The 22,632-nt window shown below is 40.8% G+C and overlaps 1 protein-coding gene across 2 annotated transcripts in view; it reads left to right on the top strand.

The window, feature by feature from the left end:
* PRKG1 (protein kinase cGMP-dependent 1) overlaps nucleotides 1–22,632 on the top strand; it is a gene marked incomplete at its 5' end in the record, with an annotated part of 513,851 nt that overhangs the window by 370,606 nt on the left and 120,613 nt on the right. For both annotated transcript variants that reach the window (XM_082311201.1, XM_082311200.1), the window contains 2 exons: nucleotides 17,964–18,041; nucleotides 22,346–22,440. In XM_082311201.1, the coding sequence (XP_082167327.1) occupies nucleotides 17,964–18,041; nucleotides 22,346–22,440 (173 nt within the window). The remainder of the gene's footprint in view (nucleotides 1–17,963; nucleotides 18,042–22,345; nucleotides 22,441–22,632) is intronic.

The following is a 22,632-nucleotide window of genomic DNA, read 5'->3' as shown; positions in this document are numbered from 1 at the left end:
TAATGATAGTAATTGAAAACTGTCTTTATGATAGCACAAAGCCATTTCACCCTTAATCCATGAAATAGTAGGCATTGGATGTCCTAATGGATAACCAGAAGACTAAGCCACTGGAGGAAGGGAGAAAGACATTAGAAATGGAGTTACTGGTGTGGTAAAATTGAAATGGCCTTATTTCCATACTGCACAGAATGCAGCAAAACACCATTTGAGCTAAGTTTTCTTATTTACATTTTTAATACCTTGTGGCTTTCTGTCCTTCTTAATAGGGAATTTCCCGTGAAGCTTCCCAAAGTGGAGTTTCTTACCACTGTAGGGGTCAGATCCTGTCTACCAGACTGGGCTTGTAAGGGGACATGAGGCCAGAAGAGGTAATGGGTGATTGCAGGGCTACCCACTGATGCATAAGTTTATCAGCCACTAGGACAGACTGCTTGGTGATGGCTAAGTCACCCTCCCGTGCCGCCTTTTGCTGGAAATGGGATGTCTTTCTGGAGGAGAAGCTTTTTGGTTTGACTGCGTATGTGTTGTCAGCTTAGATGAAGGGGCTTTTGGTTTTGGCTTTATGTGTTTATGAGGTAGCTGATGGTTCCTTCTGATCCTAAAAAGGTATGAAATTCAAAAATGTGTTCCTAATCTTCAGAGCTTCTAGGGAGCTGAGCACAGCTTGGAACTTCTGCCTCTCACTTGAAGTCTTTGGGGGTTATGGAAATAAGAGCATAGGACTGTATTTGGGGGTCATACACAAGTTTTGGGGTATATAGGTTCAGAGCCTGTAGTAATAGAACAGGGATGAAACTCATCATCTCAAAACATTGTCACCTGAGGCGACCAGTTGTGTAACTTAGGCTTGGAGATGAACCTCTTCGTAGGGCATTCCTGTAACATCTCTGACTTCAGTACCTTTTTTGGAGCATCCCTTGAAGGAAGGGTTGGACTGGGATGGGCTCCATAACCTGCTGGTTCCTAGGAGATCCTTGCCTGTATTGCGGAGCCAAAGGTAGCACCAGTGCGGTGCCAATTGACATTGATAACAGGTATCTGGAATAAAATCAAGGTGTGGGCTTTCATAAAAAAAAAAATCTCATGATCAAAATGTATAGAAATTAAGTATGCTAGCAGAGAAATTAGCCTCTGAAGTGCTTACTTGGACCAGAAAAATGTATATTTCTTCAAGAATTTAAAAGAAAATGTAAAAGAAATAGAGATGTGTATCATTTTGGACTGTGCATAATGCAATATTGCTGTAGTATATGGCAAGGTGTATTTAACCTGATCTTTCTGACCTTGGAGCGGAGTCCAGGTTAATATACTTTCTGGTACAATTTTAAGCAGCCTAGTAACTATTTAGGGAACCTGAATTGCTGGCATAGCCCATAGCATAAGGAATTGGGACTGACAGTTTAATCTTGTGATGCCCTCTCCTTGTATGCTTTGCCTCCCTCACTGGTGAGGGGTTTGGAAGGCAAAGCCTGGTCCTGTAGTACATGCCCAGCAAGAACTCTAGGGGGGATTTACAGGTTTTCTTTGCACCATTGAAAGTCACATAAGGTCACTCCTTCATTGCTTTCTATCAAGTGGAAATACTAAAAATATTCAGACCTAACTTACCAGCATGGCAGGAAAACTAATGCTATTCTCATTTAAAAAAAGAGGAGAGTTTTGCAAACATGAGGGATGGTGAAGAAGTCGGCTATTTTTTCTGAAAACGTTTTTTTACATAAGATGATTACTTGTAGTCAGATCTCGGAGATGCGTTGTGGACAAGAAGAAAACCCAGCTTTGCAATGGGTAAATGCTTGTTGTCCCTGGTATTATGCACCAGATGGGAGGTGAAGGGTCAGAGCGCGCTGCGTCTCCAAAGCGTCCTGCTAAATGCGCTAAAGAGCACTTTGATCCCCTTCTTGAGTCATTTGATTCTCCATCAGCAGCGGGCAGCTTTGATAACAGATGCCTAGCATCAGAAATGAAATATTAGCCGCTGTCACGCTGCCGTATGCTCGGGGCATGTAGCACAGAGAGGCTGCTTCAGTGTTCATCCTTGAATTTCCCCCACTTGGGTCCCCGTGCACAGCTGGGGTGTCAGGAGGTTGTCTGACCTCAGCACAGCTCACTGCATATTTGGGTATCCCAAAAAAGGGGGGAAAATCCCTCCTGAAAGCCAGCTACATGTTGGGAAGGGCTGAAACTCAGCTTCCTGCTTGGCTGCAGGCTTCTTGGGATCATCCAAGTTGTCTTTGGTTCTTCATCTGAAAGTCATTGAAAAAAGGCAAGAAGGGATCTCTTGCTGGAGATCTGTGTCCTTCAGATACCCTTCCTCCATTCAACATTAGACTTGTGCTGAAAAATAAGACCCTAAGTATCTCAAAATTAATATAAAATGAAAAAACCTGACTATATTGGTAATTCAGAGAGAAGGCAAGTGCAAAAAATAGCTCATTGCTGGAAAAACTTATGATACCGCTGCATGTCATAAATCAGGGCATCAGTGGAAGAGATGTGCTCTGCTCCTTCTGTCCCTTCTGATTTCTGTCCACTGTAAGAGATTGGGAAATGTAAATAACACAGCTGTTACCAGCACGTAGTTTTATGCTGTTCTTTTACCAGGATGAAGGTTTTCCTTGGCTGTGTAGGAGTGGGGTTTATTAACTGTGATGATGGGCGATACCATCTCTTTTGCAATAAGGCTCGGTCCTGTGCTTGTCTGCTTGTAAATCCAAATTGTAACTTTCCAAATTCCTTGTAGAGAAAGCCGCAAAAGATACAATTCTCTGTGCTTTGAAGTTCAAAAAAACTCTAGTGAAGTAATCTCTGGATCAATGTGCTGTCCTTGCCCAGTAAGGAAATCGTCAGCTGTCCATAAGCAGTGCTGCGTCTTGTGCCAAAAATCTGACCTAGATTACATTTCCCACTGTCGGTCTGGTTTTCTTTTCAGGACTGATACTAAGATGTACTCAAAAAAAGCTGCTTTGAAGCACAAAATAGATGTAGTCAATCAAATATTTATATGTCTGGTCATTGCATGAGAGATTGATGAAGATGTTACCGTTGCAGGGTTAATTCTTGATATACTTTACCTTTTAGTAATCTAAACTTTTACCATGTGTTTACCACCTGAATTCATAATGTGATTTTTTTTTTTTTTTCTTACAGCTTCACGTTTCATTATTAGTTGTGCAAAAGCCTGGAATAAGTTGTAGGCAGTGGAAAGGTCTGGTAAAATTTTCTTTGTGACAACTTCGTAACAAAGTTCAAATTGACATGGCTGGAGTTGCATGAGCCTATTTTAACAGTAATAAATCTATATTAACAGTAATAAATACTGAATTCTGTGCTTGGGGAGGATAGTTTGCATTTCTATAATAAAATATGGTTTTTATCTGAATTGGGAAAGTTCTGTTGTCAAGAGGACAGTTGCAACCCAGGTTAGGGTGCATGGCTCAAGACAACTTCTATTTCGTAGAATCATAGAATCATTGGGGTTGGAAAAGGCTTTTAAGATCCTCGAGTCCAACCATTAACCTAGAGTTGTCAAGTCCACCACTAAACCATGTCCCTAAGTACCACATCTACCTGTCTTCTAAATTTCGATTGAGGAAAGTTGTTATTGCTATTTAAAATAATAGAGCTTTTGGGTTTTCCCATTTCATTGCACACTCTGAGTAAAAGTTCACTTGCTGCTTTAATAAATATATTTCAGGCAAAACATTTTATCTTGGTTACTCCAGTGTAATTCACTTCCAAAATTCCCTGTAATCCAGAGTGCTTGTTGGCAGACTGGGAGTGGAGTCTTGAGTTAGGATGCATGCAGGCTGATAAAACTCTGCTTTTTTTTCCTTTGTGCAGTTAATGAAAGAAATTGAGGGAAAAGCAGAATATTTTCTAGCAACAGCCAAAATCCACAGAGGTATAAAAGGGAGTATAAGCTGCGATAATGTTTAATTCATCTGGTGGTGCACGTCTCACGTGTTAAGTCAGAACTGGTTGTTACCTACACAGACCCCTAAAGAAGTTGCCAAACTGGAAGCAACTGGTAAATTCAGGTGTTTGAACTGGGCAAATTACCTGTTTCAGTAAAACTCTGTAGAGACTGGCTAAATCAAATGATTTTCATGATTGTGCTTCCACTAAAGTTGGTTTCTAGCGACAATTTAAAGAAGTGCATTTGAATATGGAAAGGTAGAGTCTCCTCTTTGATTCAGGCTGCGAAAAGAAAATATATTTCATGACAGGTTACTTGAAGAGTGGCTGAATATATTCAATTAATATGCCTTTTTATTCCTCATGGTAGATTAGAAAATTAGTTTGGATCCTCGTGGAAATGCGAATAACTTGTCTGAATAAACATACAAAATTTGGAGCAAATCAAGAAAAATATATGAAACAAATATGTTGATTTATGTTGTTTACTTCCAGTTTCGTTTTTGCAAGGAATTGATTGCCATTTTAATAGTTGAAGAACTGGTCTTTGGATTTATGGAGGGAAATTAGTGTTCCATGCACATTCTTCCATTATAAAGAGAAAGACAAATCAGAGCTATTCAGGAAAGAAGGAGAGAAGAGCGGCTACTTTTCTTGCATTTCAATGAAATTTAATTAAAACCCCACATACTTAAGTTGCTTGCGATTGGAGAGACATTTTGTGGTGCAGTGACATAGTGTGATATTGGTTTTGGTTGTATTTGCTCAAAACAAAGCTGTCAAAGTCAATATGCTGTTGTATCGCTGAGGGAGACCTTTCAATCTCTGTATTTAAAAAACAAAGTGTGTTTCTCTTCCCAAACAGTCTATTGAAATGAAGCAATCTGAGTCACAGCAACATGTTAATGTTCAAAGTAGGCTGGAAGTGTCATGGGACGGGGGTTGTTCAGGTAGAGATTTCAATCCTACAAAAGCTTATACTCAAAATTTAAATGTGTGTGGCTGGTCGTGAGCATACAAACTTTCTTCTCTTGCTAATACTTCCAATTTCCGATTGGCAGTTTGATTCCGTTCCCCTCAAGTCAGCATCAACCCCATGCAACTTTCTATATAGTTTTTTTTAGTTCTACTCTGTTGCCAAGGTATCCTTTTTCTAATTACTTATTGCTCAATTAATTCTCCACGTTTCACGTTGATTATCTGTGAATCAGTTGTTATTTTAGCTAGCAAGCAAAGCGTTGGTTTTTCTACCCCAGTTCACTGATGGCTTGATCTGTGGCCTAATACCACTATCAGCTTTCACCTGACTAATTTGCTGTCTCTCATTATCACCATCATATCTCATGGGAATAAATCCTATTTTTTCCATATTGGTTCCTCTCTCGTCTTCCTGAGCAACACTCTGCCAAAGCTCTTCTCCCATTTCTCCTTAGCCTGTCCCAGTGTGCTGCTCTCACCCACCTGTATCATCTCTGTGCTCTCTTAATCCTTGAAGTACCTCTCCGTGAGTTCTCCTTCTTCATCTTTGAGGTTTGTCTTGACCTTTTATCCTCTTCATCCCCATCTGTATCTCTTTGAACTTTACAGCTTTTTCAGCATCCTTTCCTTCCTCCATTTCTCATCGTTCTGAAATTCCTGTTTCATCTTGAAAGATTGTCCTGCCCATTAATCTTTTATTTCTCTTTTCCTGTTTCTTTGCATTTAAGGAAATTAAGCTCACTGACAGCACTTCTGCAGTTGATCTCTTCTGGTGGCCTCTCGTGATACCAAATAAACGTGTGGTGGCAGGGCTGAGCTTCCTTCTCTGATTCCCTCATCCTTCCTTTCGCCCTTTCTCATCCTTCAAGCATCTTTACATGTGGTCTTTCTCCAAGAGCATCAGGACTTCCAGTCATCATTTTCATCCACTGCCACCTGCTTTGTCTCCTCTTTCTCCTCTTTTATTTTCACATCAATCTTTGCTATGTATGTATGTGGATAGATAACCCGCTTTCCGTGGCTATGCCTCCAAAAATCAGTACTTCTGAGCTTCTGCTATATTCCTGTAAGCTTCCTTTATAAGAGGATGTTGGGCTGCAGGCAACAGCTTGGGCATCTCTTGAACCTCTGCCCTACGTGCTCCCACTCAAGGAGGTTGTCATTGACCTGTGGGGGCAGCAGGGACAGTGTCGGGCTTGGGGGTCAGGAAGGCAGTGGCCCCTGCACCAGCTGGTGACAGCATTTTGCGACTCGATCTGTTTTCCAGGCAGAAAGAGAGAAACAGATGTTTGCCTCAGCACTGCGGAGAAAAAGTAGCTGAGAGGTGGTCGCCTCCCAGGCTGTTTGCAACTTAGGAAGCCTGATCACTCTCCAAAAACAGTTGTCAGGCTGCATTACAGTAACAATGGGGATGGAATGAGAGTTAAAATGTGATTTCTAATGCCGTTGTCTACTTTTAGAGCAAATTAAGGTAGGAAATTTATTTAGCAATAATGCATTAAATTAAGTAATGCTTTTTTAAGATTCTCTTTCCTCCTCTTTCTCCCTTAAAAGCACATGGTGCATTTGGGAATCAAAACTGTATCTCACATCTTCATTACAAACCTTAATGGACTCATCCAGTCCAAATCATCCTGGCTCACAGTCTGTGGATGTCTTATGATCTACTTGATACTTTGCAACACCCTTTAGTCTTAGAGGTGGCTGTATAAAAATCTTTGAAGCTCAACAAATATTCATCTACACAGGACAGCTTCTACTATACAGCCAGTCCCATGGGCGTTCAATCGTCCCTGAACATGCTCAGGTTTGCTAAAAATTGTTGGTTTTGAGAGTGGGCTGGGAAAGAAACTTGAAGGTGACAGCAGGACTTGCCTCCTGCCTGAGAAGTTTTTAGTCATGTCAGCTCAGAAGGTTCCGGTAAAGGAAGAGTTAAGCAAACCTTATGATTATATGGGAGGGGACAGAGGAGCCTTCTTTCACCACAGGACTCTTCGCTGACTTTCAAGGAGTACAAAAGAGAGAAGAAGCCCTGGTAGAAAATTATTCATTTGAAAAAGGCATGGGGAGCACAGAAAAGGCATTTCCTCCTGTAACAGTGCCGCCCACTGTCTTGGGTGGTGAGGAAGATGCTCAGGAGTGGGAAAAGGAAAGGGCCAAAAGCTTCTTCCATCTCATGCACGTGTCTTCCCTTTTGAATACAGGAACCTGGGCCAACATTTGCCAAATATGGTCCCTTATACATTGTATTGCCTTTTATGTATCCCTGAAAATAGCACTTGATAAGCACTGGGTTGAGGTCCAGTGGAATCTAGGAGAAAGATGTTAAAATCAGAGCAAAAAAATGTTATGTTTTTCATGACTAGAAGATGATGCCACTGAAGTTTATCCCTACTTCATGCCCTTTTCTGTAGTATTGTTTGGTTTAGGGGACATCTTTGATGAGACATGTTTGTTTAGTGTCAAACCTAATCTTGTTTGAGTATGTATCTCACAAAAGTTACAAGTGGTCCTATTTATCCACTGTTTATTACCATAAGAAGAGTTGTGTTAAGCTTGGATGTTCTGGTATTAAGACCTTAACTTTTATGGTGTAAAAGGAAACCAAACTGATCAGCTGTGTGCTCTGGGTCATCAAAATGCCAGAGATGTGGCGCTGCAGCTTCTTTCCATGCGAGAAGTCAACCATCAGGAAGCTCCTGAATGATCACAACTGTAATGTCGTATTTACAGGTCAATGCAGACATCTTGAATTCATGGTGAAAATTCAGCCTGTGTTTCAGGACTGGCAGTTTCACCTAAGGAGTCGTCAGAGCTCTGGTCAGAGTTGGAAAAAATCACAGTTTGGAGATTGTCTTTTGCTCTAAGCTGAGTATGTTGAGTTTCTCTCTTCCACAACTTCCATTTTTATAAGCTTATTTCCATTGCCTATCTTGCCTTGTCCCCAGCAGTGTTGGTGGGTACCACCCAGCAGCTCCTATGGGAGAGGACCAGTTCCAGCTCAATTCACGGATGTCTTGTATGTCTGTGGGACACTGAAATTGGAGGAGGTTTTGAGAAAAAGGAAGAGAAGGAGGGTACCACCCCCAGCTCCATCCCTACCTGTGTCGCGCGCTGCCTCCCTGCTGGCTCTCTTTCACAGCACAGTGAAATTCAGATTCATGGAACAGTAGTGCCAAATCCCAAAAGAAACAACCAGGAAATGAAAACAATCATTTAACCAAAGAACTTCAAATTAGGAACATTTATTGCATCTTTACATTTCAGAAACAGCAGAAGATTGTTGTAGGACTGCTGTTTTATTCATTTCATTTTGTACCCAGTGGTGTAGTGGTGTAGGCTGTACTTCCTTTTGCTTCAATGAAATAATTGTTGAATACCTCTATTTAATATTTAATACCTCTTTGCTCCCATGCATCCTGTTATATTCCTTTCACCTGGAGAAATCAATGTGACGGAGTTCTCAGAAGCACGTATTATATCTTGATATTACGAGGTATGCCACCAACTGTTTTTTTTTTTAGTCTAAGGAAAAGGCATTTCTTAGCATACTGGTTGCTCCTTGTTTTGATTTGTAGCTTGTTTTGTTACCAGGTCCTCACCTCCTATCTCAGGAGGATGCGAAGACAACCTCAGTCCATGACAGATAAACCCACTGTTTGGGGTGATTTGTATTATTCTGTACGCTGGACTTGAGCATCCACACACAAATAGTCCCTTTAAGTGCTCTAAGACTATTGTTGTTCAGGGGATGCTTGTATGGGAATCAGAAGCAACCTGTAAACTGCACAAGACACCATGCTTGGAGAAAACACTCAGACTGTCCAAAATGTGCCCAGGAGCATGTTGTTTTCTCATCGCTGTCACAGTCCATTAAGAAGCCACAGTGAATTAGCATGGTACACAAGGCTTTATCAAGGCAACAGTCTCCTATAACTATTACAAAACAGCTCTGACTTTAAGATATATATAATGAAATACCTAGTTTGAATTCAAATAGCTTGATTTTTTAAGAAGGAAGAGTAAGTTTGTAATCCATTAGTGAGAAAAAGAAAAATTTCCTGCAGAAGATTGCAGCTCAGTTAGAGCCAGCTGAATCTGAAAATAGGGATTTGCAACCCCAGGTTGCTGTAGGGTCATCCACAGGTTTCCAGCTCAAGTTTACAACCATTTGGGATGGTGGAGGTGTGCTAATAACATACTAATTCCTGCTGTGATCTCCACTACGGACCAGTCTGTGCTCCCTCACCCCCCAATGTACGGTGGCAGGTGGACATGGGATGAGCTGCTCAGCAGCATCCCCCATCTGTTGGGTTTATCCTTCCTCATCTGCTTTCTCAACCCTGTGCTCCATAGTGATGTTGAATTAAAAGTCATGAGTTAACCCTCGCTTCCCATCAACATGCGTCTTTCTCATGTTTTGATTTCCCACTTACTTAGCTTTAGTTAAGCTGCTGTTTGGAGGTGTATGGAGACGTCTTGAATGTCAAAAATCAGACCCACCCGCTGGGCTTTGATTCACAGGATAAATAAGGAGAGGACCACAATATGATAACTTTGCCCTTTGGCTATTTCAAGGAGCAGCATTTTTAAATAATTCATGGGAGTGAGGCACATCATAGTAAAATAAAGTTTTAGGATTCCTAAGGAATTCAATACAGAAGACGAATATTAACCTGCTCGGTTTTGAAGCGTTTTTCAGCAAACACACACTTTTTTTCAGAATTCTATTTTGTTAGCATTGCTGTTGTCATTTCAGACTTGAAAAAATGTTTAAGGCAGAAAGTACAGAAACAAAAGTATTTTGAAAGCTGCTTGTTTGGAGTTTTGCTGGTGGTTCTGTGGATGGTTTTTTTTTAAAACTGCCAGCAAAATAACTTACTTAAATGTATTTTTTTTTTTAAAAAAATACACCTTGTGGGAGATGGATTATACATTGAGCACTGTCATCAAACCTGTGTTACCCTCACTGGTTTATGTGGTGCAAACCTGGCTGCAGGGAGTGAAGCTCCTCATTTCAAAGCCACCTTTGTGTTTCTGCTCCCCTGGTGTGACCTTTGGCAGGGTTTTGGCCTCTCAGCGCTGCAGCTGACGTGGGTTACGTAGCACTCCAAACACACAGTCTATTTTCCACCTTTTTCCAAATGTTCTCAGTATAAACATAGCAGTCAAAGGCATCCAGCTGGAGGAAAAATGAGGTTTTCTGAAGTTTAACCATTGGGTTGGCCTCCAGCATCAAGGTTTCTCCACGAAGCCTGTGTCAACACTTGGTCAGGCTTAAAAGCTTCTCAGTTTTGGATGGTCGTCAGGAACAGAAGCTCCAATTGAAGTTGCCAACTGACAAAGTAAGGTCAGTGGACCAAAGCCTTCACCCAAACATGAGTGTCTGCAGTTGCAAAGCTCATGTCTTCTTTGCACAGTGGGTGAGGTGTCCCCTAACATGCTGTGGAGGAGGACTTCGTCGCAACGTGGTGGCACATGAGGAGTCCCGAAAGGGTAAGGTGTCTGAAGCTCTTGTGGTTGCCACAGATGACAGTGGCACCAGGTTAGGTCCTGCACAGTGCCCAGATGTTGTGCATGCATCTGGCCACCCTTGGCGGCATGTCCATCTGAGCTGCTCTGCTTTGGCTGTTCCCACCAAACAAAGTTTTGGCTCTTTGGGTGTAGTGCTGGGAAGTAAGAAAGCTGATTTTTCCTCCAATTAGTGGAATATTGTCTGTTTATGAGCTGTGAGTCATTTCTGTGCGCAATGGAGGGTTTGTGATAGAAACCTCTCTGGGAAGGATGAGGTGCAGAAATTCAGATTTCAAACACTTGCATCTTGTTCTAGCCACAATGTCACTATTGCAAACAAAGAAGGAGAAAACAAATGCAATGTGTGATGCTACACTTGTGTAATGGCTAGCAGAGGAAATGAATTGTACAAATAACTTTTCTGAGAGGGATGGTATCAGATGATTGCTGAGAGCACACGATCTGGTTTGTACATGTGTTCAGACAAGCCCATTCATTTGTGTCTTCTATCAGTGGGAGGTTTTGGTTGGTGAGGACTTGTGGTTTTCGTCTCAGGGAGCACAGTGACTCAAAAAAGCAGTTATTGTCAAAATTGGGTGCTATTTGTTGTTGCAGGTAATGCCTCACTGTTTCTAATTTTGTCAATATTCAATGCAAGGTTGGTCTCATAAAAATCCAATTACTTCTCAAGAGAGCTTTAATTACGTGGGGTGTTTCTCCACTCAAGGCTGGGACAGCATGTTGGCATTCTGCGCGGGATGGAAGTTTTCATAAAGCAAGATATTTACTTCTCTAAGAGCATAATCTGACTCAATCATGGGATGCTCTGCACCTCTGCTAGTTCTTCTGGGGGGTACATTGAGCATATCAGCGAGGCTTATCAACGTCTTATTCTATCAAACCCACTGAGTAAACATTTTTTTTCCCCTTGGCACTAGGATTTTTTCTTAGCTTTAAGTAAAATCGACAATAAAAGAAAGGTGGGGAAAAAAAGAGATTTTTATAGAAGCTGCTATTACTGAGCAAACTGGGGACCTCCTGGAGAGAGGCACTTCTTGTGCTGATGGGCCACACAGGAGGACTTTAAAGAGGAAGAGCTTCCAGGACTTGTGTTAATTTAGCTTGGAAAAGATATTTTGTGAAAGATTCAAGCTTCTCTGTATGCCAAGGTTGACTTTAACCTGAACATGTGAAGGCCATTTAGACATAGAGTAGTACACGTATTGGATTAAAATCTGGCTCTGGTTTTGCATAGAAACTGGACTTGTTTAGGGTTTGGTTTTTTTAAACAACTTTATTTCAATTTTATCTTTTTTCTAAGGGGAAATGATAGTTCAGAGCGATGGTAACAGTTAATACAGAGTTTATTGACTGACTGTTTGATACCTAGATTTCAGTACGTTTGATGTACAGTGGATATTCACTATATCTATATCTAGCTTTGACCAACCAAACAGCTTTCATTTATACTCGAGTAACATTTTCTAAGAAATCTGATTTCTGTTCTTTCACTCCAGTAGTGTAAACTTAGTATGTCTTTCCACTTTCAGCTATATTCTAGATATGCTTAGGCTTTCACCCTAAGTATTAAAACCTGAAGTAGTTGAAGATGATGGCAGTGGAGAGCTTAAGGGTGGGAGCAAGAGGCACTGTTCACTACTTGATTCCAGTTCAGATGTTGAAGTCCTTGCTCTTCCTAAAATGAAGATAAATGCAAGTCTGCTGTTCTGTCTGTATTGTCCAAATTCCTTTTAAATCAAGGTGTTGGTTTATAGGGGCGGTATTTATCAATCCATAGTGATCTAAGTTGATATATTTTACTTTACATTTGAAAGTGGCTGAGAGATCGTGTGGGTCTCTCATGCTTTGGGAGAAATACTTTGTTTTCTGCTGATCTACCTGGCCAGCCACACAGGGAAGCTATTCTTTTTAGCAGACTGCGTATCATAAGCAGCTCATTTTGGAGATTTGGGGTTGGAGTTAGGTCAGAAATGAGATCTGACAGTCTCTTCCCATTGCTGCTTCCTAAAACAGGCCTGCACCAGGAGAACAGACAAGTCACGGGTGTCACTGGGATGGCTCTTGGCTTGTTGATGGCCAACAAGATGGCCTAGCCAGAAACCTTCATGCTAGTTTTACAGGTCTAGCCTAGAAATTGTTTCAAATTTCTCTTGAGTTTCATTCAGTTCAAAATCCATGTATTGACCCCCTAATCCATCAAAAATGCTGTTTAAACCCATCCTCTCCCGCATTCCTAATGTTACGTGATGTTATGTGATATAGAAGCATGAAGGGAAAGAGTTGCCCAGATGGGCTGTAGCTCCCACAGGTGAGATCTAGCCCTTTCCAATGTTACTTAGTTGAACTCAATGATCCCTTTAAGTTCTTGGTAAGAAAATAAGGAGTATAAAGGAAAACAAGTGATTGCACAGGTCTCCTTGTTGCAAAGGTTTTCTAGTATGCTGTATTAGTTTGTAACAAACCAATTAGATTTAAAAAAAAAACCAACACCTCTCAGTTCAGCTCCTTAATTTTGTGTTAATCAAAAAAGATGTTTTTTTGAAAAAAATCCCAGGTATTGTTAAAAATAAGGGTGCTTCTGATACTGAAAACTCTTATTTAACACTGTACAGGAGACTGGAAGTTGGCAGTTGTCGAGGCAAGGATCTGAGGGTTAACAAATTGGCATTATGCAGAATTTGCAAGGGAAAAAAAAGGAGATATAGAGAAATAAAGGTTGAGGGGTCAGAGGATGGGCTGGTCTGAGGTGCTGGAAATGCTCCACTGATGCTGTGCTGGCTTATGGCAGTTGAGAAACGCTCTAGGGACTTTGAAATACTAATTGGGCTGGTGGTCTAATTTCATTTTTTTATTTTCTGCTCTCCTGTTGGGCTTGCCTTGGTGTTGATGAAGTAAATTTAAGGGAAATTTGAGTTGATGCAATACATAGGTGACTTTCTCTTGCTTGTACATATTTCAAGTGTGTTTCCTATTAAAACATTTTGATTAAGGACTTGTTCTTCTTTCCCTGAGACAGCTAATTAGAGCTTTGTCTTTTTTGTTTTCTTTTTCCTGCCTGATACATTCTTTCTGTAAATATAATGCCGTGGCTTTGAGTTCAGAGTTGAGCTCCACTGGAAAGACCTGAAACCTTTATTTTACAAGTATTTAAACGCTTATAGGAGTTAAACCATGTATAGGACAGATACTGAAATCAAAGCCATGAATATTAATGGAAGAATTAAAACTTTCTTTTTAAGGAAACCTTCAATCTTTAATTTCACATGTGTTGCATGTGCCAAAAAAAGCAGAAAAACGAAGACAATTGTTTTATCACTTAATTTTATTTTATCACCTATTTTCTTGGGAAGAAACCTCTTATTGGACCACTTAACTATCCTCTGATAAACACATGAGCATTTGGGTCACAAGCTTGACTTGAACTCTGCATCCCCATGGACATCTCTGCATTGCTAAGGTTGCAATCCCTTACTGGTTTATACTGGGAAAATTTTTTATTATATAGGAAAATGGGGTACTAAGGGTCTGGGGGTTTATTCAAGAGGTGATAAAGCAGCTCTTACTCTGTAGAGAAGTACCTTAAGGGCCCAGTGTTACTTTATAAAACAACAGTCTAGTTAGCATGACAAATGCTCTAAATTTTGTAGCATTTATAATTCATGGAAGCTGAGCCTTTATCCCTATTTGCCAAAGCTTATAAAATATGCATTTGTGGCTTGCTGGTATGTGAGTGTTCCCAACAGTAATTTCTTGGCTTTATCATCACTGTTTTCTTTACACTGACTTTCTCAGACTTTGATGCCAAACTGGGACCTCGATGCCTTAGCTTATAATCTTCCCAACACCCCCACCCCCCCACCCCCCGCACACAAAAACCTTTGTAACTATTAACTTTTCTGCCTGGTTATCTTGACCTTGGCAGGTTGTACAGCTGTATTTCTGCAGCCTGCGTTTCTATTCGGGTTTTCTCACTTCCATTTTTACACTGGATTTCAGCTTCGGTTTTCTGCTGGAGAGAAGGAAATGTAAGAAAATTTAATATAGTCTGGTCAGCTCTTCCAGCTAGGAATTAATTTGTGTTTTGCTTTAATTTTGTTGTGGCCTGAAGGAGCTATGTCTTAAGTATGCTCAAAAACCTATGTGTTGCTCAGGTTTCAGTGAAATCTATCTGAGATATTAAATTAGCTTTCATCACTGAACTTTGGTATTGCCTCTGAAAATACAGTATTCTGTCTAGAGTTCCTTTCTCTTGGGAGAAAAGTCTAACACCAAAAAGATTCAAGTTCTATGCCCAAATCTGGGGTGTTATACTAGTTGCATAATCTTTTTATTCATTTGCAACTGCAAAGGTGGGATAGAAATATTTATTAGCTATTTTAAAGGTATTCTGGAAATTCTTTGACCAGTATATACAGGGCTTTGAAGCTAGAATTTAAAAAGGTGCCAACAAATTGATGTTCTCTCCATTAGAAGGATCCTCTTCAACAGAGTCTGGCTTCCAACAGCTTGCTGGAGCTCAGCCATTGAATTTAATCTTGCAAATGCAAGTCCAGAAGAAGCAGTGGGGTCAGTCTAAAGCTAGTGAAGATACATTGAACCCGCTTGCTTTACTGCTTTTCTTTTTTGTGATTTTAATTCAAATAGTATTCCTTTGCCTGTGCCACCACACCATTGTAAAGCTGTAGGAATTGTTGATTTTCCTCATATTGTTCTTGGACTGGTTTTCTCTAGATGAAATGGAGCTTCTGTTGCTATACCATGAATATGTGCAACATTTGCCAAAGTGCTTCTTCAGATAACTTTGTATAATGGTACCATATGTACCTGAGAACATATTGCTACCTTATACGTGGCCAGCGAAAAGCTTGTAATTATTCTTATTTTCATGTGTCATTAAGTGAGCACTTAAACACTCTGCCTGCTTTGCACAGTGTTTTCAGTCTAAATGGGCAGAGATAATTCGGTTAGAAGGGCGAAGCACACGGATGAGTTGATTTGTGTTAGAAAAGGAGGATTTAAGAGGAAGAGCGTTGTTAGAGGATGGGGAAAGACAGGTTGATTCAAGCAAGAATAATTTCAGTAAGGCCAGGTGGAATTAGCTGTGAAAGAAATGGGCTGAAATACATAAAGATGAAGATGTGGACTGCAGGAAGGACATGGAGAGAGGTGCTGATGAGGAGGAGGTCAAGCGAAATGAAAGCTCTGCACGTGGGCACTCAAGGAAGGACTAGAGGAATATGATTTGAATGTTGGAAGAAGGACTTGCAGTGTTTTGAATGAGATTAGAGCCCAGGAGAAAAAAAATATACAGTAGGCAAGAGATGCTAAAGTAAGAGGCATCTTCAGATCCTTCAAAGCTCAAATTTGTTCTCCTTCCATTCCATGTGTGGAAGCCTGGGTGGGAAGGTTGGGGGGAGTCATGGGTGGGAATCAGGTATGGCAGAACTGTGAGACTCAGTGCTAAGCGGTTGGTGCAGTTGTAACTGGTGAGTAAGACCAAGAAAAGGCCTTTTAGGAAGAAGGTTTTCTCATGTTGAATGTGTTATTTGGCCAGAAGTTCAGAGTCAGCTATAAGGCAGTATCAGCTGAAAATTGCACAAAAGTCATATAAGCAGTAGCAGTTTAATATGTCTAGTGAATATAGGTTGCCCGTACTAAAATTGGAAACTTTTTTGACCGGTATTTTCAATCATTAGATTTTTGGGTGCCTACAAGATTCCACTTGAGAGGGTTTGAACCCAACACCTTATAAAATTGAGCCCTTTCAAGGAGTCTCAACCTAGATGGTCAAAAACAGGCATCCTCAAAATGTGCTGTCCAGAAACACCCCACATAAGAAGTAAAACTCCACAAGTTTGTGTCCATGGTCTTCTGCAGGCTTTTTTTCCTCTTCCCACTCTGGCACATGGAAATAGGAAAAATGCTGCGGTTTTTAGATCTGTCAGAGCCCATGCAGGATCAGGGCAACCCGCAAGTTCAGTCTTCCTGACCCACCTTCTCTGGTCCCTTTTCTGAAGACTGACATGATAATATTCAGTATTTGTGTTTCTGATAGACAACTTCAGTTTTTAATTTATTAGTCTTCTGAAGAGTCTGAAGAGTATTAATAATTACATACTGCTTTGACATTTTGATTTTATTTACCCAGAATTTTTTTTAGGATGGTGTAAGTACCCACAGCCTAACTATATTTTAAAGAACTAACCTAATTAATTCCATATTCTAGTTCACTTAGATATCTTTTCTTTTTCCTAGGACAATTGCTTTTCTTTAATAGCCCCATATGTTCAGTGCTCCCAAAGCAAGGAGTTGTTTTTCTCAGATGTAGCAGATACATTTACATGAGCCTTTAACTATTTATTTTCGTGTTGGAGTCTGTTATTAGTCTGTAAGTGGACCAAAAAGGTTGAGTGTAAAGATAACTAAATAAACGCAGGTCAATAAAATACCCTTGAAAGAAAACATCTCAAGTTTATCTAAATTCCAGGATTCTGATTAATTCCTCTGTCTTAGCTCAAATCCATCCTTGCTGTTGTTTATACATACTTTGGGATTAAAAGATCTGGCAGCCTTTTCTGGGGCTTTGTACTTTAGTGTAGCTTCAAACAACACCCGAGCCAGAGCGCAGGGGCATTTTTGGAGAGGTTTTGTCACAAATCAGTGCTGGGGCACAGCAGAGCTGACTCTTGCAACTCTCTATGGGGGCTTGATTAAAAAAAAAAACAGCCGTAATTTGTCCAGTAGGAGATGGAGGCAAAGATGTTGGGTGGGAAGCTCTTAGCATTCCCCTGCCTCTGCTTGCTATTGAACTGACGTTTGTTGAATTTGCAGGGGGTAGAGCATCCCTGAAGAAAATGCCAGGGTTTGAGGGGGCTAAATAGGAATGTAGAGTCTTTATCTAGAACATACCAGCTTTTATTTTTTTGGTGATGTATAAATGCATATTGGTTTTGATGGGGTAATGCAAGGGATGAAGCTATCCTATTAAGTTTAGATGCAAGTGTTGATAAGCTGTGACATAAATTTAGCAAGGAATATTCCACTAAACAAGGCAAAAAAGACTGATTAAACTACTATAATAACAGGAGAAGAGCAAAAATTATTTCTTGAATAAAGCCCTTGCTAGCAAAGCTGAGAAAATACCAAAACCAACAAAAAAAAATGGAAGAGAACTATTTTTATAACAGACGTATTATTGCAGTTTAGTTCATGTACTGTATTCTCTGTTGAAAATTCCTCTGTCTGGTTTACTTAGTATAAATGGATTTAGGCTGTGAGGATAATTCATCTGGGCAAAAGCTGGCACTAGCACAGTAAGAAGAGAAATGGGCAAGCCATAAATGGTTCCATTTTGATTATTATATTCCTTGACACAGGACAATTTTTAAATCACGGCCAATGTCAGGCTGGGATAAAATTGGTCCAGGGTTATGTTTCCATAAGCATTATCTTGCCAAACTGCCAAACTATCTGCTGAATAACAGCCTCTGATTCTGTTTGTTCATCTTAATTTTATTCTTTTTTTACAGACACATTATGAAAGTGGAGAGTATATTATACGACAAGGTGCTCGAGGGGACACTTTCTTTATAATCAGCAAAGGAAAGGTAAGTTGACAGCCTTTCGCAGGCAAGTCGGACAATGGGAATGATGGTGGTGATGTGCTCTTGAAATTCAATGCCAGCCAGTGCTTCCTCTCTCCCCTCCTTGAAGCACAAATGTTGCAATGCTTGACATTTAATTAAACTTCTTGACACTGTATCAGTATGGAAGAGTGGCCTGAAGGGGAAAAAATAGATCTCATGCTGTTTTACACATGTGCTCACAGTGAATATTTTGGGGTTGAAAACAGTTGTTGAGTCTCTTGATAAACAACTGAAAAGCTCATTTTTTTTTTTAACAGTATACCCTACAGTACTCAACATTTTCTTTGCTAAGTATCCCTCTTACAAGGCTGATTTCCAGACTCCATTCCCATGGCTATCACTTCTCAGCTTCTCCAAATTAAATAATAGGAAGCCAGGGAAGTCTGAGCTCTTTCTCCTTGGGGAGGAAAAAAGGTCTAAGTTTCTGTTCCACTGCTCACAGGGAAAATATGCTTTTTGACCTCTTTTCCCATAAAATCCTGATGGGATTTTATAGATAAGAGTTTTTTCCTTCCATTCATCTTTCTTTTTTTATTTTTTTAGCTGGCCTAATACTATTACACTTGAGAAACATTTGGCTGCTTTCCATATAGCAGGATGGAGATATTCAAGGGAATACACAGTGATTTCCCACTGCAGATGAGGTGTGATACATTGAAAGTAAACACGAATGAATAAATATGCTTGAAAGTAGGCCAGCCCCAGCCTCCTGGTTCACGGATCTGATGTTTGCACCAAGGCACATATTAACGTTGGCCTTGTGTAATTAAGAGTAGCAAAAACCCGATGGCATCTGTAGAGGAAGAGTGTGGATGTTGTACATGCCGTTGAGTTGTTTCCCAAGGCAGCTGTCAGCTCTCGAGTACTAAAACTAGATTTTCACCATCATCTTCCACTCTCTGTCTCTGGGAGCCAATCTCCACTGGAAAAAAAATGGTCTTTTTCAGATGAATGAGATGGTCATGGACAAATTTCTGAAACGAAGATAATCATGGACTGCGGAAAGCCGAGTTTGATGGTGTTCCCTCATGCCCTTTCGCTTCCCTCCACTCAGAAGTAATATTTCTGCTTCTCCCAGAATAAGGACAACCATGATACACGCTTCAAATCTTCCCCTCCCCCCTGCCTTTTTAATGGGCAAAAATAATGGTAGGGTGTGCTTCCATCCCTCATTGAATATTTGAAGCCCTACTTGCCATGTTGGCCAGCCCTTTGGCAATGATGCTTTTGCCCCACTTGGTCAGGTGGATCCCATCCCTTCCTAGCAGTCCTCAATCTCCAAAGAGAGGCCCTTGGTTGTAAAAACCAAATCCCTGGTGTTGACACCAGCTGTTGACCTTCACCTCCTCAAGCCCTTACACCTCACCTGCAGGATGGAGGAGAAAACCAACTATGCCCTTGGCCATTGCTCCAGAGCCCTGTAGTCCTGCTTGAGATGCTCCTTGGCTTTATCCCTGGCCTTTGCTACTTTATCTTACTGTGACAGCTGACAGCCAGAAAAAGGGAGCTAAAATAAAACAACGCACATGGACTTGTTGAGAAATTCCCAGACCCTCAGCTGGATCCTGATGGCTTGACAGAAATTCCCGCAGGGACAGTTAAATTCTGCCCAGTTTTCTCTTCCAAGCTTCCTGATCTGCAAAAGAGATGTCAGTGAGTGATAGAAGATAGACCGAGCTGGAAAGTGTTTAATTTAATGCCTGTATTGGGACATAAGAGCTACACAGTGGATGTAAGAACTGACCCATGCTAAAGATACAGCCCAGGATAGGAGGAATAGAGCCTTAGTAGTGAAACATGGAATAAATAGCAATGAAATACAGAATTAACAAATCAAAGTATGCTGCCTGGGACTTTCTGAAGCAGGGGCACATAATGTCCCATGTCCCATGCTAAAACTTTGACCCAGGCAGCTTAATAAGCCGTAATAAAATTCTGACTGCAGCTCACGTACCTGGGACCTCACATGTACTTTCTTCATTCAGCAGCATCACATGAGTATTATTGTGAAAGCTACTTTTAATAAAAACTCTGCCTTGCCTTTTATCTCAGAGTGTCTGTAGTGACAGTAAGGTGACAGAGAAGATTTTTTTTGCATTTCTGAGCCCAGCACTTCTCTCAGAAATGCTTAGAAAGATTTCTGCTCCATTTTCTTTCAGCCCACGCTCCATGGAATTTTTTTTTAGGAGCAAAAACATTTTTACCTTTTTCTCCCTCAACTCCATTCACCACACTTGATCCCACTCCTGAGCTTGTTTAGTTTATTTATTATAGCGTGTTTCCTCGAGTCCAAGTGAATAGAAATCAAATGTGTTCAAAACACCCTGCATGCAGAAATCTGTTGAATAATACGTCAGATGAAAACAGCTCGGTCCCTTCTGCTTGCTAAATGCTGCTGCTCTGTGCCTGCTGTGTACCTTACCTTTACCCAGAGACAGCGTGTGCCATGCTGTGCCATTATACACGATTTTCCCTTTAAAAGCTATGGTGTGGCACCAATTTAATGCCAGATTGTGCGGGTTCTTCATTGGTGCCATGACTATTCAAATGGCTCATCACTTTGAACCACGTAGATTGTCACACTCCTGTAATCCCTTAGCACTCATTGCTTAGGATCAGTGGAAGTCACAGAGAAAGAGCTTGAATATGCATTGAAGTTCCCTTTGTTTGTCCAAGTTTTTTTTCATCAGCTACAAATCTTCCTGGTTCATCCATTACGTGTTCCCTACCCTCATCTGATCTTCGATGAGTCACTGCAGATGTTAAATGTAGTGTGGTGTAGACTGAGTGCTCATTAATGACTCAAACCCACTGGTTTTACCATCCATAAAAGAAATGGGAGAAGGTGCGGGCCACAATTGTAAATTTAATAGTGAAATTAAACTGGAATGTCTCTAAAGCCAAAGGATGTTTCTGACGTCCCAGATTTTGGCTTTGTGAATTTGCATATGCAAAAGCTCTGATTAAAGCAAAACAGCCTGAAAAGGAGAAGCAGATGAGAGATTTTCCCGTGTATGCGAGGTACCTCCAGAGAGTTGCTCATCCCAATTAAATTTTGGACAACTCAGGCTTTGGAAATGGCTGTCCCTCTCCACTGACCATAGACAGAGACTGGACAACTAGATTTATAGATGGTTAACGTTGGGAGAGGTGATCCCCACCATGCACTGATAGCGGGGGGTTGTATTTCACCTGCCTTCTCATACCATAAGAGGTATGAGTTACCTCTGATAACAGCTGAAAAGGGAAGAAATATTTCTCATAGAGGGCCATGGCATCAAGAACATTTATCTTTCATGGAGCCCTTTGCGTCCTTGGTATCCTCAGCACCCAGCGGGATGTCAGGGGCTTTGTCATTACATGGCAGCTGGGATTTATATCCCATACTGGCACGGGAAACTAGACCCAAGGGTGTTCAGATGATCAATTACTATTTTTCTTCTGAAATCATTTCAGAAAATAAAAAGGACCTCCTGGCAATAGGAAATCATCACTCACAGATGTGAAGTCATCTTCCTGTTGTTCCAGTGCCAGCTTCTTCAACTTAGGCTTACACTAGGTTATACTACCCCTGGTTTTACGGTGGGTAGAACATCTGCTTTCTATCAGCAGTAATTGCTTTTCTCTTTCACTGCAAAAATAAAAAGTTAAAAAATAAGATGTTATTTTCTTTTAAATCTCAATGAAAATACTTGATTTTTGCTCCATCTAGAGTTATCCCCTCCCTGAACTTGAGAGAGAGTAAAAAGGAGAGGAGGCATCTTTCATCCTGTAATGCTCCAAGCTGTTTCATTTCAATTATGTGTAAATGTAGATTATTTTTATTATTCCTTTCCCTTAAGTGAACTTATCAATGCAAGAAATCATGTGGAACAAAGCTAACAGAAGCCTATGCCATGTGTCTGTCTGATACACAGAAAATATTTGGAACCTATTTCTGCTGCCGACTCCATACAGGCAATGACTGTGCTTGTGCAGCCAACTCCATGTTTAGTGTTAAAACCTTCAAAAAACCCCAAGTATTGCATTTTTGCAAGAGTAGTAGGTACCTTAGTGGAAAATAACTTCTCACTTTCTTGCATGGTTGGTTGGTGATGCTGAGGGAAGAGTGCAGGACTTTGGAGAATTGCGCAGTTCCCAGAGGAGATACGGACTGGAGCTTTTCCTGAGAGATCTGGGAGATGATGAATCTCTCTCTGAATAAACAAGTTTTATTTGTTAATTAGAAATTTTCTAAGTGCTGAGGGGTTTTGGCTTTTCAACAGGTGAATGTTACTCGTGAAGATTCCCCCAGTGAAGATCCAGTCTTTCTCCGTACTCTAGGGAAGGGAGATTGGTTTGGAGAAAAAGCCCTTCAAGGGTAAGTGCTCCTTATGATGTAGCTCTTATGTTAAGATAATTTTTCAAGGACTTTTGCGGCCTTTGGAGGGCTCTTGTGGTTTGGAAAGAGGTTGGGAGTGCGTTCATGCTTTTGGGGTTGGGCATTGTCACTTGGTGTTGTGTGTTGCAAGGAGGCTGCACCTTCATGGGGAAATAAGGTTTGTTCTGCAGT

This window comes from Platalea leucorodia, assembly GCF_965183815.1.
Source record: "Platalea leucorodia genome assembly, chromosome: 4".
NCBI classification, from domain to species: Eukaryota; Metazoa; Chordata; class Aves; order Pelecaniformes; family Threskiornithidae; genus Platalea; species Platalea leucorodia.
This window is presented reverse-complemented; position numbering and strand designations above follow the sequence as displayed.